Source organism: Hippocampus zosterae, chromosome 14 (assembly GCF_025434085.1).
Source record: "Hippocampus zosterae strain Florida chromosome 14, ASM2543408v3, whole genome shotgun sequence".
In the NCBI taxonomy this organism is placed as follows: Eukaryota; Metazoa; Chordata; class Actinopteri; order Syngnathiformes; family Syngnathidae; genus Hippocampus; species Hippocampus zosterae.
Window position 1 is genome coordinate 18,931,129 of NC_067464.1, and position 19,252 is coordinate 18,950,380.

The following is a 19,252-nucleotide window of genomic DNA, read 5'->3' on the forward strand; positions in this document are numbered from 1 at the left end:
CACACCACGCCGGAGCGATCAAAGTGCGTCTCAGATCCCGTTTCAGCTTCACGAGCTGACCACTGCGTTTGCCGCGGCTGCGGCGGCGGCGCTTCCGTGAAGGGAGCGAGCGAACGCGGAAGAGATCAGCCAGGTTAGCCAAGAACGGAGGTAGCGTCTTTTCACCACTGTCTTGCCAAAACGCGGCCGAATCTCCGACGTGTTGTTGAATCAATAACAACGATCGGCGATCATAAACCAACCGAGACGCTGTTAGGGAGGTAACAAGCATTGCGAAAAGTAAAAAAAACCCGAAATGGCAGGAGCGTCGCCGAACACACTGGTGCACAAGCAGCCATCTTAGGCTTTTTTTTCATGTCATCCATGTCACCAACTGAGCTATCCATATATATATACGCTAAAACACAATCGATGGCGAGGGCAGTTTGGGAACATTCACATATTTTCTCGAAATTCCGGATGGCCACCACACCCCTGATATTAAGGCTCAAAATACACGTTGTGGCATCACTGTTTGCAGATCAAAATGTGGACTTTGCACTTCATTAATACAGATGGACTAGCAATGCTGAGAATCAAAGTCCCGAGACAGACTTCAATAGCGATGCATCTGTCGGTCGCCGCAGGCACGATTGTAAATTAGTATCAGACGGCACAGGGCCAAAGTGACTGACGGCTTTTCGAGCACAACGAGAAGAACACCCATGACAGAAACAGAGAGACAACCCGTGCAGCATGAAAAGTTGTTCAATCTGTTCACATTTAAACTTTATTGACAATACAAAAAGGCAGAATGCTGAGTATGCAAGGAAAACAAAACATGGAAAAAACCTGAGATGATATTAATAAAAATGCCACTGCCTCGAATGCAGCTGAACCAGTTCGACTGTGCATTGTAGAAAGGTCAGTCCATCCTGAGAGAATCTTATCCAAAACTGGACAGATAATTTGCAACAGAAGAAACCAGATCAGCTCCTCAAAGCAGAGACACTTATTTTTTTCTCATTGCCAGTTTTAACTACATAAAAGTTCTGAATGCTGTTTTCGCCCCTCTTTGTTTTGTATATGTTGCAGGATGACATGGTCGACTGGTTAGCCCGTCCGCTTTGCAGTGCAGAGGTCAAGGGTTTGATTCCGAGCTCCAGCCTTCCTGTGTGCAGTTTGCACGTTCTTCTGCATGTGTGGCTTTTCTCCGGGTACTCCGGTTTGCTCCCACTTTCCAAAAACATGCATGGCAGACTAATGGAACACTCTAAAATTTAGTTGGTTAGTGAGTTAGTTCTGCAAGTTAGGCTCATTGAAGACTCTAAATTCCCCATAGGTGTTAACTTGCTATTATGAATGCTTTGTCGACAGTTGAGGGTGTACCCTGATGACTGCCTGAAAATGCCCGGGATAGGTTCCAACCTCATGAGGATGCACAACTCAGATGGCTGGAGATGCATCTCCCCCTGGTGGTAAATATGCTCCATTGCCTTAACCAATTTAGCCTGTCAACGCTCAAGGCTTCCCTCTAAAAATAGGCAGGATTGATCTTACCCTCCTCTTGTTCTTTGCTTCTGAAGTTCGCCTCACTTTGGCTATCCCTCCTAACAATGCAGCAGTAGCTAGCCCACCTAAATGGCTACCGGCAATGCACTGCGGGAAACACAACTCCCCCAAACAAGTAATTTCGCATTAACTGCCTCGAATCTTCTTTAGAGTCAGAAATTGGACTTTGAAGTGATTGACACTCAGCCGCTTAGTGGCACTTGTGGGAGCACCACTCACCAACGTGGTGCCAACCTGTGCCTCTCCAATTTGATCCTCAGCGCAGCCGATCAATATCTGTCTCATTGCCACCTGTCTGCCACCTCTTAACCATGCAAATAACTATTGATTGATATGGCTCGTGATATAATGCCCAGCCTTAATCGTGGATGAAAAAATGATGACATCAGCGACTCCTCAATCACACTAGTGTCAACTTAAAAAACAATCTCCCTAAAAAGTTGTGCAAAGCATGCTGTACAGTCACTGCTGTCAAAGGGAAAGCAGAAAAGGTAGCTTTGTTTTTTTTTACACAGATAAAAGAAAAAAGAGAACATTGCGTATTGCATAGCATATTGAAGCAACTAGCCAGAAATCAATCACAGATTCAGATCCGTACAACATGTGACAATGAGGTGTGCCAGAAAAGTTGCAGGTCTGGTGTCACAAGTAATATAACCCTAACTAGGAGTTGTCCCTCTCAGTGTGGGCCAGATCAGCCACCTGGTCTACAAATTCTGCAATTCTACGGTGCCTGATGAAAGAGTTGCGGCAGAACAACTTGCGCTTGCTCAGAAATTCCTTGAATCTGAGAGTTTCTGGTCAAGAAGAATATCACCGTGCCGGTTCAGAGAGATTTTTCAGACATGGACGATATCACGATGGCTGTGACGACGGAGTTGCAGAAGATCCTGGAAGAATCCTTCCAGGATAAGTGAGGGTGTGGCAGAAAAGACTGGAAAGGAGCATTAGACCCCATGTGGATTATTCTGTAGAAAAAAATTGAAGTGTGATTTTGAAATAGACTTTTTGTGACAAAGGTCCTACAACTTTTCGGACACACCTTATACATTATTTGCCAGTTTAAAACAATTACTGGGTAGCAATATTGCTTGCAACCCCACAGTTGTCGAACAAGCCAGTGCAGAGAGTGAAACACTGTCTGATCGCCTTTCCGTTTTATTTATTATTTATTTATTATTTTTCTGGACTTTTCCATCTACTGATATTACCTAAGGCGGAATAGTGCATTTATGCAGCAACTACTTTCCCTTATTATTTTTCTGCATTGTTAACACAAGATAGCAAGACAGGAAAAAAAAGGTGCAATAGACCTGGAATAAAGAGCCTGTTTAAAATCGCCTTTTAAGTTAGCTAAGACGTATAATAACCCTTGTTGTGTTTTCAACCTGATGATCTTGACTCTTGTCCGTCAAGTCTAGTCTGCAAAGATTGCTTTTATCACACGTGCAATTTTGTTCACATTATCTCAATCGGGCCACCAGGACGGTCCAGTGATTAGCACGTCGACTTCACAATGCAGAGGTACCGGGATCAATTCCAGCTCCGGCCTCCCTGTGTGGAGTTTGCATGTTCTCAGTGGGCCTGCGTGGGTTTTCTCCGGGTACTCCAGTTTTCTCCCACATTCCAAATAGGTGCATGGCGGGGTGATTGAACACTCATAATTGTCTCTACGTGTGAGTGTGAGCGTGGATGGTTGTTAGTCTCTGTGTGCCCTGCGATTGGCTTGTAACCGGTTTCGAGTGTCCCCCGCCTACTGCCCGAAGACAGCTGGGATAGGCTCCAGCACCCCCCGTGACCCTTGTGAGGATAAGCGGGTCAAAAAATGGACGGATGGATGGATTATCTCAATTTTGGCAATGAGTTCTCCATGTCATTGTCCTATAAATAAATATTTAAACCAATTCCTGATTTTCATAACTCAATTCTCGATGCTCGTTGACCATGACTTACATTCGTATGGAGTTATTTGAGATTTTTTTTTCACTCACGGAAGGGTCCATACAATTTTAGGTATGATACAAATGATACAAGAATTGACTGTGCCCTGGATAGTGAGATATTTGTATTATCTTTGCTGGACTCACTTTCCCACGCTCCAGCTGCTTGCGTTTCTAGGCCCAGGCTCTGCCATCCATGGTAATGGACGCACAACTCGACATTGGCCAAGCAGCGTATAGGGGGATTGGATTAAGTCGATTGCATTTGAAGGGCCCTCTCAAGCGGGCAAATTTCATAAAAACAAACAAGCAACAAAAAAAAAAAGCGTGTGGCAATTTTAGACTCTAATTATTGTTGTTAAAACAAAAATTTGGATGAAAGATCGAAACAACTTGGGAACTGTTGTATTTGTATTCATGCAAAAGGTGGGTGCCCCTTTAACCCTTTCATCCACCCTGTACACTAGTAACCGCTGTTCATGTAAGCGTTAACCATGGTTAACTTTCTTCCAGGGTTGTCAGGAATATTAAAATGTTTTGGATTACTTGAAAACAGGTTCTTACGTCTTTCATCAACAACAGTGTGACATTCATGTCACTGCAAATGAATTGTATTCATGACCAAATTGAGCATTTCCATCGCAAAACGAAGCACTTTAGTGCAGTGCATCACCAATCTTTGCAGTGGGTGACCTGAGCAACTGTACCAGTTCAAGTTCTTTACGTCCATAATGCGTAAAGTGTCAAAATGGCACGCTCAAAGGAAAAAAAGTGATGGTTATTGTATTGACAGAACTTCCACAAACATATTGTACAATTACATGTACTGTCTAAGTGAAAAGGGAATACAGTGGTACCTCTACTTCAGACGAAATTTTCAAGTTATGAAATGCCTCAATAGGAAAACATTGCCTCTTGTTATGAAAGAAAATTCAAGATACAAAAGGTAAAAATACAGTATGGGCTATCCTGAACGCAACATACTTTTAGCTGCTCTGTCATTGGCTATTACCGAGCATCATCCTGGCATCCCATTGGCTAAGAATGACCTCGACCGAACGTGTCTATGTGTGTAGAAGCTACACAGTATATCTACACTTTTGATATAGATAAATAGATATGTGTCCATGCAGCGTCCTCTTAATTCATAGTTTTACGTCAATGTGAATCACCCAGAAAAAGTGTTCATCAGATGGTGATGTTTGCCTTGGACTTTCTTGAAGGATTGCTAAAAGCCGATAAAAGCAAATGTCCCTGGATCAGTTCTTCACAAAACGCCAGGCAAAAACCACTTCTGAGAGACAACATGAACTAAAGAAGGCAAAAAACGGTGAGGGCACAGTTAAAAGTTAAATGACCATAATTTTCATTCTTTATTCTTTGTTTAAATGAGAGACACAACTCTCATTTATTGTGCAATAATCAAACTGTAACATGTATTTGTTACATATTTTGATGCATTTGTATGCTTTAGGAAACATTTATGTTTGAATTTTGGGAGGGCTTGGAACGAATTGGGGCATTTACATAAAAAACACGTCTCTACTTACAAAATTTTCTTGCTAGGAAATTTCTTCCAGAGCCAATTAATTTCCTAAGTGGAGGTACCACTGTACTTTGAATTTATCCACTTAAAGCTGTACAGGATTTACAATTAGAAAATGGTGTGTCAACAAAAAATAATTCATTCAAAAATGTTTTTCAGAGACTTTAATTGGGAAGTTGCTCATCTGTAAGGAATTTGAAACTGGAACTGGAGGGTTGGAGTCACTCATTCAGTCATGTGATGTGAATATAAGCGTAAGAGTGTCAGCGGAATGAACAATGAAGGGTTTGTACCAATGAAAATTTGTACCAAACACAATAATAAGACCAAAAGAATGTTCAGTTGCCCACACTGAACGAAACATTGAACGTTAAAATCTTGATGGCATTTGTCATATTCCTGACTTTATTTTCTCTCAAAAGGAATAAGACTGTTAGAACCCAAAACAGTATAGCCGCGATACAGAAGGGCACCTTATTTTCTTGAAACACTGCGAGTAGATAAATATTCATGCAACTTTAGAAACATCTCTGGTTAGATCTCTAAGGCTAACAATACAACTTTGAATTCTTACGAAATATCAAGATTATTCTTCACATTCTTTTTCTCAGCGTCACAGTTGATGGACTTTGTCATGATATATGCTGATCATCGCGTTCATTCTGTACAATAGAGGTACTAAAAATGACCACCGTCATCTGGTATATGTACATTTTACTACCTACAAAGTACAACAGCTAGCATGTAATAAAATATGTAAACAAATTTGTTGTTTTTTTTTGACACAGTTGACTGTGACGATTGATTAGAATTCACACTTTGACCATTGAATTTATTTCCGTATACACGTGTTAACAATGTTAGAGTACTGCATTTGTGTTTCTCCTCACACCTCCATAGAAAAAGAGAACAATAGGCAAGGAAACTAACATACAGTTTTTCCCCCCCAAAAAAAGATCAGACTACCAGTGGCTGTGCAGGGAATACCAGAGCTATTTTTTTTTCCACAGCTCATGTTTTTGGGATGTCCAAATGTGGGTGTGGTTTAGTTCCGTCAAATTCAAAGTCATTTTGCATCAAATAGGATATTGTCCAAGTTGAAAACTGTAGACTTTACGGTTATACTGCAAGTTAGAATCACATGCATTTTACAATCATTTGCTTTTTTTTTTCTTTTCCCAAGAGAATCCCCACAACTTTAAACAAAGTGTGTCAGACAATCAGAATAATTGTACTAAATACGATTTCAACGAGAACAGATTCACTGAGTGCTGTCCATTTGCTCACTTGATTTCATTTTATACACAGAAATAGCTGTTTTCTTGTTGTTTTTAACCTCCATTTTTCTTTTGCTCAAAGCAAAAATAAATAAGACGTCACACTATTATTTAGAAACCATACAAATTTCTCATATTCTGATACAAGAGTCCCTTTTTTTTGTGTGTGTTTGTTTTGTCGTTGAAACCTCGAACAACGACCGTACGCTTTGACCCCTTCTTGTTAAGCACTACAAGTTGCTTACATGCGATAATGGTCAAGCCTGTGAGTCTTTTTGTAACATACAAAATAGGTTGTTGTTTTTTTTGTTTGTTTGTTTGTTTGTTTTTTGTCTCGTCACAGATCACATTGCTCTAAAAGTCACTTAGGAGAATGATGTAGCTGGGAAATAGTTCTATACTGATAATGTCTCTGACCAGATAGAATAGTAAGGTCTCTAAAGTCGCTATTAAGCCTCCTCTGTATGCTTACAGAAGTACGTGTGCTTTATATTACAGTACATGTCATCAGTTCAGCTACTCAGCAGCGTAAAGCATCATTCAAGTTCCATTGTAATACCATCATTTGTCATTTCTTCACCCCCCCCCCCCCCAAACAACAAAAAAAAAAATCATACGTACTTGAAGTGCTGTCTTTTCCATTTTGGCTCTCTTATTGACTGCGAGTCTCAGTCACACGTAATACTCCTTATCCTTATTCTTTTGCTTTTTATGGCTGCCTTTCGAGCTCTGCTGCTTGTCCTTGATGACAGTACCATTGCTCTGTGCTGAGTTGGTGATATAGTTCCTGCTCTCATCCACCTGGTAGGAGCCTTCATCCCTGTTCCTGTACTTATACATGGCATAAAGAAGGATGAGGATGCACAGGGCAGCGGCCGCCACTATTCCGATGACCATCCCGGTGGTGCTGCTTGATTCCCGGACTACTTCTGAAGACCCCGGCCTGACGCCTGGTTCTGTGGGAAGTGCTGTGGGTATATTACGGAACACGGGGGAGGTTAATCATGGGCCCCTTAGCTGGGTGCCGTCTACCTCATAGGATGTGGGCAATGGAAGCAACTCTAGGTCTGGCAGAGGGGTTTTAGCTATTCATTTTGCCAGTCGGATCATGTTTGGCGGGTGCATTGTGAAGGGTGGCGGTAAAGGCAGAGGTGGCGGTGGTGCGGCTCTGGCGGTTTGTGGTATGGCGGTAGTGATAGTCCTACTTCGTCTGGAGATTGAAGCTTTGTTATGTCTAACAGTCCTGGGCGAGTGAGCTTTGTAGCCACCGTGTAGCCCGACGTGGACAAAGGAGAAGGGCGTGTAAAATAATCTTCATCAGCGGTCGAGGGCTGCTTAGACTTGAACTCTTCCCCTGAGCCATACCGCGATATTGCCAAGCCATCATCATCACAATCATCGCTGCCTCGGTCCAACAAGCACGGTGCCCCCGCCTCAGTAGCCTTGGACAGGGACTCTTTGGTGGTCTCAGTAATGGAGAGGAGTGAGCGGTGGGTTGAGGGAGTGGCAATGAAGGGTGCATGAGGATCGACAAATGGATGTACTACTGGATCCTCAAGTACTGGGATGACTAACTCAGCTCCTGGGTTTGGACACAGACATACAGGACGTCAGGTGACGATATAGCTTCCTTGCAACAACAATTTACTACCACTCCATCAAAAAAAAAATGGATGCAAAGACTGCCAAATAAAAATAGAATCAAGCCACGCATTTTCAGAACGCATACCGCGGACAATTTGAAATCTCAAAAAGGCTTAAGAGGTGTGTAAGGATGAGCCGCAGAAGTCAAATGTACGTCTAAGATGAACAAGATGCTATCCAGAGAGCACTCCGAGAATACCACAGCTTTCACTTCACTATTATTTTTCTCCTGGAGTTTATCAAGAAGGACATTTTCAAATTATACTTGACGAGATTTCCTGTAGACATAATAGCACATGCGCCAATCAATGGCTCTCCAAATCCCTTAAACCTCTTTCTTGGTTGCTCGAATATTTCTGTGATACAGAGCTGAATGCTGTCATCGTGTTTAAAAGGTCAAAGGTTAAGCGGTCAGAACAAATAAGTGAATGTGGAAGGAACAGTAATAAAAGAGGGTGTGTTTTTCAACCTCATCCATCATGATGGGATTACTTTTGATACTCTCACTTCACTTTCGCCGAGCTGTGCCATGTATTTGTCATCATTCAAATGTGACAGCTGCTCTGTCACAAGTGCAGCTCTGTAACAAAGAAAAATGTCGATACCATGTCAATGGCAGAAGTCATCTGAATGCTCACCCTTTGACTGATCTACTTTAGTTCTAATCGGTGAGCGCTTTCTCATGGGAATAGCAAAGGGACAACATTTTGTAGTGGATTATTTCACATGCCATAATGACCTAGCAGGGGTCGGCAACCCAAAATGTTGAAAGACCCAAATAAGACAAAAAAACCCGAAAAACAAATATGTCTGGAGCTGCCAAAAAATTAAAAGCCTTATAATAAAGGCAACCAATGCTGTATGTATCTGTACTCGCTACATTAGCCGATTATCAAAATGACTACATTGGCTACAAATACACAATGAGCTTTCATGATTAAAGATCAGCGAGGCATGGGACACACTTTTGCAGCGTGTTAACTATCGTAGCTCACATGCACCGTTGAAAAATGCTTCTCTTGGTCCTCCGGATTCCCATTCTTTACCAGTACCCTCGGTGAATTGAACATAAAACACAATTTTTAAAAATATATATATTTTTTAAAGTCACTTGCCTGGCATCCCGCCCTGCTATTAGAAACATGTGTCACAAATCTTCGTTGACAGAAATGTTGAAATTTATTCTGCACATTTTACAGCATTGGAAAATGTTAAGATCAAAAATGTTTGTATCATGTTTGTCCTTCTACAGAACCCGTATTAAAACAAAAAATGCAATTTCCTCCCCCATCTTTTTCCTTTTTCAAACATTTTTGAAAAAGCTCCAGAGGACTTGGGCGGCTCTGGAGCCGCAGGTTGCCTACCCCCGCCCTAGCTGGAAAGTCCTTCTCATTGAACTCTTTTTTTGAGGGTGACTCTAGCTTTCATCTTTATCAAAATAATTTTGTATAAACGATGCATTACGCTACATCAGAAATTGTTTATTTAAGTCACAACCACATTCTACCCCATTGAACTCATTCATAAAGTCACATTTTTTAATTACCGATAATTTTAAAAAAATGCACCTAGGACTGGGACTAGAAAACACCTGAATATCTGATGTTGGTGTATTGATATTTTACTGTGAGAGATTATGATATGATATTGTACAGTATATCATAATACCGGTATTATCCCATCTCTACTCTGAACTGGAAGAGGATACAAAATGCTGAGCTAAACAACTTGCAATTGTTTTGAAGCCGAAAATGAATGGAGCGAGCATTCAAACTGCCATTGACATTCAACGTATCCACCGCTGCGCACACTCAATATTTAGATGCACGTTGCAAATCACACCAAACATCACCATATACATTCACAAGCACACAGCTCTATCAGAAAAATCAATGACACTTTATTATACATGAAATCATAAAGAAAAAACACTGTTCAAGAATTCTTTTTGAGAAGTTTCCACAAATTGGTCAGCGATGCAGTTTATAAACTTTTAAGTGCAGACAAGTGATGTGTTGAACCACAATTTTGTCACAAACAACCAGTAGTGCCGCAACAATTGAAAATGAGGTTTTAAAGGTATATTTTCTAAAGTTCCTATTTCACACAAAGGCCTTCGGTTCTAAACCCGATCCGTCACCTTACTGTATGGAACTGAGAAGCAAAGAGACGAATGGTTAGGCAAGGTTACAAACTGCATTACTGAATAGCAATTTCAGAGAAATCAACATTCATAATTCGGTCCACTTACATCAACATATTGCCCGCATGAATTTGGCAGGAAGAAAAGAATTTACAAAAGAGAAGTGTATAATAATAATGGATATCAACTTTGTACCATTAAAAATACTGTATTATTTTCCATTGGAGAGTGCGTTCTATATTAAACATGACAGTACAGAGAGGCAACAACACACACATCCACACCACAAAACATAAAAATAAACACCAGATAGATATAGATCTTTTTTTATTAATATCTATTGACTCTGTAAATAATTTGCTTTGTTCTCATTTGTTTTTACAAACCGTTTATCTACAATTTTCCATTGCAATAGACTTCGATAGTAGCTAAAATCTATTCATGTTGGAGTGAAATTGAAACTCTTCAATTCTCGTTTCGTTGTATCGAGTGGAATGAAAGAATTCACTTGATATTTGACTGAACTCTACCAACAAGGGAGCAGGTGAAGAAGGGGGTGGGACCTATGAACAGACTACATAGGAAATGAGGCTGATGAGGGTGACAGTGTAAGTCAGTTGCCATGTCCATGTAAAGGCAGAACGAGGCGGTCGGGCGGCAATAGAGCTTTTGGCTGTAAGGAAGGGATGGGGATATACAAACAATGAGCATATACATGCCCATCTACATAAAAGAACAGAAGAACTCTAACACTGACAGGTTTGACAAACCCTAAACTGCAACTTTTTAGCCATGCAATACATTTTGTCTGACAATCAAAATATTATTCAAGAGGCATTCCTTTTCTCAAGGTTTCTTTTCAAAGATTAAAAAGGAGAGGAAAATGGAATTAGGATGTGGAACGGCTCCATCTACTAATTATATGGGATTGGGCAAAACCTATTGAGGTTTTATTTATTTAGTTATTTAATTTGGGGATGTGCGGGGATTGCAGAAAAGAAAAAAAAAAGGATGGAAAAACCACACAAGGTAGTCAGTAATAGTAGTAGAAGCAGTTCCAAATCCGTAATGGTCAAATTATATGGAATGTAAAAATAAATAAATAAATAAATAGTAATAACAAAAAAATAATAACAAAAGGTTCCCAATGCTGTTTAGTCGGAATCCAATTCAGAAAAAGAATCACAAACAGTGAAAGCCAAATCACCATAATAAACCCCAAATGCCATTTGGATTAATAATAATAATAATAAAAGACCTGTTCAAATTATCAAATAAAAAATGTTATGATGAGTGAACAAAGTCATTTCAAATTTTTGCACACACTACAACCAGATGCATACAATCAAAAACAGACACTGTCGAGAGAGGGACTCGACTTGGAGACGGGCTCCTCTCTCATGTGTTTCTCGATGACAACTAGATCAGAAATGTTAATCTTTAAACATGAACCGGCCGTGCAGTCTGGGTGTACAGTGACAATACTGGCTGAGAATGAGTTAATATTGTCATTTTAGGTTTAGGTTAAGTCGTACTGCAGGATGTTGATGCATGCTTAAAGTAAGTTGCATTTAGGGAAAGTAGAAAAGAAACAACATTGAAAACTGGAGGGGGGGAGGTTAGGCCAGACTGACCAAATTAAGTGACAGACTCTGTGTCCCAATGCCATACTTGAAGTCATACTCGAAATATTCTAACAAAGACGGTGACAATGCGAGATTCACAAGGAAAATGTTTTAGCTTGTTAGTTTTGCAGCGTCAACAAAAGTCGACACCGCAAAACTTGTCGTCGATCCGTTCAAAATATTCTCCCGCCTCACACTTTGGTGAGGATTTGAAGAATGACTATTTGTTTACGGCAGTATAATTGGGATACAGGTCAATTTGAAATCATAGCCGTAAAAGAAAAGAAAAATACAGACATTAAACGTACAATGGATATGGAAATGTGATACACCCCTTTTAAATTCGATGCTTGATAATTTGATCATAAAAATCAGCCGGAGTTCAGAACGTAAAAGAGGGAAAAAGCGAGGTCGGAGAAAAAAATCGGAAAAATATGAATTTGGAGGTGCCAAAGTGCAAACATGCAGGGATTGACTTGAGTTTTAAGGTGTAATGTGACCGATGACCACTGGATGGCAGGCATATCTTGGATGCGCCGACACTGGGTCTTATACTGCCCAATACTGCAACGTGAGTAGGCCTAATCATTTTTTGCAGATTTACAATGATATGCAGGGTAAACATAGTACCCTAATAATATGAACATTTTGAGTGAGTTGATTTTTTTTTTTTTGGGTGGGGGACCATATAAAATGAGTTCTTGCACTGAAGGTTTTTTTTTTTCCTTTTCAGCAGTGTTGTGCCGTCCTTGATTGATAATTTTTATGCAAAAGAGCCATTGACTCTGGACTGAAAAAAAGAGCTAATTTGCTTTGTTGTTGCATTAGAATTGTGGATTTTTTTCCTGTAAATGTACGATAAAAAAATGACTTATGAGCACATATTTTGCGCATACCATTTACATGTTTTTTGCCCTTATTTAAAATAGCATCGTTTTAGTACAAGTGTTTTTCACATTGAGTTTCAAATTTATCCACCTTTAAACTCAAATCTAGTCATCAGATATGTCGTGCTTACATAGTGAGCAACTATCGATTATACATCCTGCATGTTATTAAGACAGACGCCAAATCAAAAGGTTGAATCTGGTCATAAATGAATACATTTAAGATTGGGCATATTATGATTAATTAACATCAAAACGATGAATCATGACAAAAAGGGGTGTGTTGATCATTTCCACCGCACAGTACATTATGTCATGTACGATAAATGTCAAATGACAAGTTTACAGTGCATATCCATAAAACACAATTTGCGTTGTTTCAAAACAATTCCCGGTGGAGGTTTCTACTCGTGCCTGAATTTAGAACACATCAATTTGATCGAACAGCACTTTTGATTTCAGCACTCGTGCCGGTGCCTCATGTCTATTCTCGTGTCGCCTGAGTGGTAGCGACTGCAGGAGATGTCATCTAAGTCTGTAAATGTTGCGCATAAACGATTAAGAAGTTGACTCAGACATAAAGCTCAGCCTCCTGTCTGTCTGCACCGGGGGCAAAAAAAAAAGGCTTCACGTCCAGGCAACAGCCCTGGATTAGCAAATACGACGACGTTCTGGAGCAGCGTGCAGAAATGGATGATATCTGGATGATATGATACCTATGATTAATTCATTGTGACTTTCATTGATTTTTAAACAGTTGAGTCCCACAGCTAATTTTTCTCACCTTGAAAGAATTGCCAACGTCAACACTACTCAAGGCTTTATGGATACACACTTTTAAAACATATGTTGTGTCCTTTGACACTCATAGGCATTCAACCCAACCTTTTTTTTTCTTTTTTGGGATGGCATATAAAGAAAGACGTAGGAATAAAAGGGAGAAAAATTCCATGAGATGGAATTGATCATAATCTTTGCTCAGTCCTAGCACTCATTTTTGTGTTGTGTGTTTTGTACGTGGTTGGTTTTATCTAAACCTTTTGGGAATATTATTTCATGAGCCGTGTGTTTTAAGTTAAATTAATAACATTCAACAAATTGTTCCATGGCAGCTCTTGCGTTGCTTTTAGACTATCTCTATGACGGTTCTGAACTCCTGTTTCATTTTCCCATTCTCAATTTGGCAGTTGAATGAGCAGAGGTTAACGAGAACTTCTATTCGTGAGCAGATGACAAGCTGTTCTTCTGTAGAACATGAAACTCAAGCACCTGTGCCTCAGCTATAGTTTTGGCCATGTCATCTAATTTTTGCTATGAAACAAGCAACGGGCAGTTCCACACAATCAAGCGAATAATCGATGAATCCATCATTTATCTGGTCAGCCCGATACTTTAATACAGGCACGGCGCTCGGCATGCACTGATTATGCGCTGCGTAAAGGGTACCAACAGCCTGGGGGCATGGGGGTACCAAAAAAAAAATCAAGCTTGTCAAAAATCATAACAATAGGAATTATAATAAAAACAGTATATAATAACAGTACCGGTATATAATATTTATAATAAAGGTCTGTAAGCAGGCACAGCGCTCGGCACGCACTGATCACACACAGATTTTTTTTTCCCCCTCTCCCTACCTTGTGGTTTCTACCTTTCTGAACTCTGACTGTACATTTCCCCATTGCGGGACAAATAAAGAATATCTTATCACCCCCCCACCCCCCCGGTCCCCCCATTCATCCTCCCCCTTATTACATGTTATGTCTTGTGACTTGTTGTAACTGTCATATGCTTATTTATGTGCTAGGGTCTTTTTTTTATCTTGGACTTACCGGTAAATTATCCTCAGAAGAGGATAGTTCGTGCGTGGTTTTTTTGCCTCTCCCTACCCGGCGTTTTCCTTTCTGAAGTCTGATTGTAATTTCCCAATTGCGGGACAAATAAAGGATATCTTAATCTTAATCACACACTGCTTGTAGGGCACTAACAACAGCGCCTGGGGTTGGGATGGGGGGGGGGGGTTTACGAAAAATCAAGCTCGTAAAAAAAAAAATCATAATAGGAATTATAGTAAAAATAGTTTATAATATGTCAAAAATACTTCTAAAGTATATTCATAAATCAATGTCATACTAAAATAACGTAGGTTTAATTAGATTCATCTCCCTTGTGGCCCTCTTGTTGGTCTCCCTTTGGTGCACGCGAGGCCCCTCTCTTTCATTGCTTTATACAAGCTCCCTAAAAACAACCCAAAACGCTGTTGTGGAAAAGTTGTGACTTGCACATTGATGACGCCATGAAAATTAAATGGAATGTCACGAAACAAAGTTGTTTTATATACAACGACAATGGTGACATTTTTGAGAGGTTCATAGGCCAAGAGCGACATTTATTGGTGAAACTGTAACATAATTAATTTAGAAAATGTTTGTACAATGGTTCAAAACTACCGGTATATTTCACTGCTAATAGTAGTGTCATTAATTGTCATTTTTATTATTTTAATCATTTATTTTTTATGTATTTGAGTATTTGGTGCCGTTCTTACTGTTTTATAAAGACTTAACTATTATTTGCCTCTTTTTTGGAAACAATATTAACAAGTTATTTTGTAAAATAAATTAAAACTGACAAATACTCAGACATTGTTCATTTCTGTCAGGGGTGGTGCAGGGGGCAGCACAAAGCATTTATGGCTGGTTTCACATAAAGACAAAGCATTTGATTAACGTTTTTATGTGGATTACATTTGAAATGTGCGTAATTTATTGACCAGAAATTGTATTTGTACTTGTATACAGAATTTTAAAAAAAATCAGATTGCATTATGTATTATGCCATAAATGAGTTCATTTACTAATTGTCGTTTTATGTTCACTGGATGCTGAATCAAAGAATATTGAGAGCTTTCCAAGGATTACTAAGTACCATCTCATGAAATTGATCAATTAAAGACACAACCAATGGATAACAGAGAACAGTATCACTAAACAACTTGAGAACCAAAGAAAAGCACACGGAAAATAAAGATAATGCAGGGTTTGCATTTGATGTTGCTGTGACTGCAAAAATGTTGTTCAGCAAAAAGATCATGCACATTGATGAGAAAAGTTCATTCTGAGCAAAATGAAGAGCTTTCATAACCATAGTACCAATCATCATATCATAAATTGGTTTGGAAGTTTGTATTTTTCCAAGATATTATTACATATGTGTGATGGTGAAGTATAAAATGTGTGGTCAATTGTCATACAATTGACCACACATTTGACCACACACATCAATTGATACAAACAAGGGCAATTTCTTTTCAAATTTGACGTTCTTTTTTTTTCTCTCACTCAAATGAAAGCGTCATCAATTGGATTAACTTTTGGCTTGAAGGGTTAACATTTGTATTAAAAATAATAAGAATAATAAACATTTGCATTGAAAGAAGGAACATTTTCATCAGCGTGCTACAAAAGCTGAAGCAAACCCATGAAAACAATGGACTGTTATGCCATACATGATGAAACTAAAATATGTACGGTACATGCAAACAGATGGTTTTGGCTAAATCCTCAAATTTAGAAAATGGGTCATAATACTGACAAAGCAAAGAAAAGGAAAGGAAAAAAAAGTATATTTCGAATCCACCGAGCATGCCACTCTCAACAGCAAAATAACGTCAGGGTTAGGATGGCATGAATTTCTGTGGAAACATGAGTGGATGACAAGGGGCCCTGTCTTTGTCTTTCTTCACAAATCCCCACGAATTTCTGAATACACAGCACATCTTTTAAGTCATTCACATGATCATCTCCTGCATACTTTTTAAAAGAAATTGGGAATGGCCAACTGTTTGCTTGACAAGAGAGCGAGAGAGAAAAAATATGACCTTGACCATTAACCGACACTTTTTTTGGTGGGGTAAAATTTGGGTAAAAGTATTACTGATACAATGTGGAAATTCCCAAATTCTTTCAAATATACTCATTTGTTTAAAAAAAAAGCTGTTTATTTGCGTTGAGATGCAAAAAGACAGAATAACAAGTGTGTCTGGAAGCAAAACCCAAAAATGGAAAAAAAAATATATGCACAGAAATTCAATGATATCTGTTCTCTCTGTTTTCTCTCTCTTTAAAGCAAAAAAATATGCAAGCAACTACTATAAATATGGACAGGTGAACAATTAAATATGCATATGAAGTGATTCCAAAAAAAACAACACAAAAGAGAATGGGATTCTTCAAAACAAATCAATAAAGTGTATTGTTTAAAAAAGAAGGGCAGCGATGAATGGCAGCATCACTGGCTCATAGTGGTTCACTTTGATACAAATTTCACTTATATTGGATGTACACACTCACATTTCTTTTTGTATGTGTGTATGTGACCATGTTGACCACTCTGAATGACCCCATGTGCAAGTGTAGTTCATGACAGGAATGATCTTATGCTCTTCTCGACACGACTTGCAAGATAACAAATGCAGCTCAGAATAGCCAGTTCAATGTTTTTTTCAATTTTCAAATTCAGCTACACTTTGTCTAACCATGGGGGCTGTGATGCTTTGAGACTGCCATCATCCATACTGGTGCTGATGCATGAACGCACATAGAAAGCAAGCAAATGCAAACTAACCTAGCCCACCTGGATGACCAGTTTCACACTCTTCTAGGTCTTCGTCGTCACTGGAACACTCCGCAGATGACACAATGTCATCTGATGCATGCTTCTTTATCAGAAGTTGATTGTCAAGAGAAACAAGAACCCCCACAGGTCAGGACCCACAAAACAAAGACAATACATTATTTCATCACTTTCGAAAAGATCTTCACTCAAGGTTTATCTCTACCCTGTTTTAAAAGCATCGAACATATTAAGTATACAGATGATCATGGCTTGATATTGTTTTTCCCCATAGCCGAGATTGATAATGACCACAATCTTTTGAGCAAATGTTTTACACATATGTCATTATTTTAGCAGGAGCTGACTTCGGGCAGCAGGCGGGGTAAACCCTGGACTGGTTTCCAGTCAATGACAGGGAACACATAGACGAATAACCATCCACACTCACAAATCACACCTGGGGACAATTTAGAATGTTCCATTAACCTATCAAGCTACCATGTTTTCGGAATGTGGGAGGAAACCAGAGTATCCGGAGAAAACCCACAAAGGCACAGGGAGAACATGCAAATTCCACACAGGAAGGACGGAGCCCGGGTTCGAAACCTGGACCTGTGTACTGTGCGGGAAGTGTGCTAACCTTCCATCCATCCATTTCCTGATCCGCATATCCTCACATGGGTTGGGGGACATGCTGACCCAACCCAGCTGTCTTCGGGCAGCAGGCGGGGTACACCCTGAATCTGCCATGCACATTTTTGGAATGTGGGAGGAGACCGGAGTACCCAGAGAAAACCCACACAGGCACGGGGAGAACATGCAAACTCAACGCAGGAAGGCCGGAGCCGGAATCGAACCCTGCACATTTGCACTGTGAAGCCGACGTGCTAACCAGTCGACCACCGAGCCCCCCATGTGCTAACCAGTCGGCCATAATGGCTCTGTGATATTGTTCATGAAAAATGACGCTGAATATTTTTCAACAGTAATAGATGGACGATTGTGGTTTAAAGCCGCAACAAAAGGTGCTGAATACTTTTTAAATGTGTCCTTTAGCCATTGTGTGTGAGGTATTTAACCCATACCGTTGAAGAGGACCTGTGTTTCCGTGTGGTGGTGGTGGACATCATGGTTGTAGTCTCAATGAAAGTAGTGGAGACATCCGAAGGCATGGCAGTGGACTTCGTTGAGCCTGCCCCGCTGGGGACATCACCAACCAGCCTCACACTGCCATTTATCTTAACGTTAGGGTTGCTCTCAGCAGCCATGTTCAACACCTTGAGGCCATTATAATAAAGTCCAGACAGTTGACCCTGAAATGGCCGGCCGCGATCACTTCCACCAATTGCAACTGTGGCTTGAGTGTTGAATATGGTTAGCTGCCGTCCTAGAAGATACAGCCATATATATTAAAACCAGAAAAAAAGAGTCCCAACGTGCTTTCAAACCAAATAGCAGCATGTTTCCTGGTCGTGAGAGCAACAGACCGTCCAGCGTTTGTCAGACTAAATCCTTGTTCTGAAAGTTTGTTGCCTTCCCGTAGATTTCAAAATACCATTAGCCGCACCGTGCAATATCAATTGAACAGGTCATAAGGCGTACTATTTTTGTGAGGCATTGAATGTTAATTTATTCTAATTGTACCATATGTTTATTTGATAGCTTTAGCGCTCTTATGCTAAGTTTAGACTGGACATCAAGTCAAGTACAATTTATTATCAAATGTGCTGTATGTGCAAAATACAGCACAGATGAAATTTCTTCACTCTCAAGAAAACATGCAACAAGAGACATGAAATACCAGGTAGCCTGTCTCGCTTGCTTTTGTTCCTCGTGCAACTACACAGGAATAACTGAGTGGAGGAAGGGCTCCTACGACATACGTTAATGTATTTTTTTTTTTAAACAGGTCACTCTGGTGACCGCTGTTTGTGTTATTACTTAGGTTAATGTTAAATGCTAACTTTGTTGACAGTTCAACAGCTGTAAACTAATCAATGCACTCACCATTATACAAGCTTG

The 19,252-nt window shown here is 39.8% G+C and overlaps 1 protein-coding gene across 11 annotated transcripts in view; it reads right to left on the reverse strand.

Annotated features, from left to right (window-relative positions):
- Nucleotides 1–5,419: 5,419 nt before the first annotated feature.
- nrxn3a (neurexin 3a) overlaps nt 5,420–19,252 on the reverse strand; it is a 110,373-nt gene continuing 96,540 nt past the window's right edge. Inside the window, exons 22-25 of one of the 11 annotated variants that reach the window (XR_007966496.1) lie at nt 18,316–18,617; nt 17,249–17,330; nt 10,210–10,774; nt 7,752–7,896 (exon numbers count right to left, since the gene is read on the reverse strand). Coding sequence is in view for 7 of the 11 variants with exons in the window: in XM_052085653.1 (XP_051941613.1) it covers nt 7,421–7,896; nt 17,240–17,333; nt 18,316–18,617 (872 nt within the window). In the remaining 4 variants the exon portion in view is untranslated. Of the gene's footprint in view, nt 7,897–10,209; nt 10,775–17,239; nt 17,334–18,315; nt 18,618–19,252 lie in introns of all 11 variants that reach the window. The other 10 variants (XR_007966494.1, XR_007966495.1, XR_007966493.1 and 7 more) reach the window with 10 other exon arrangements.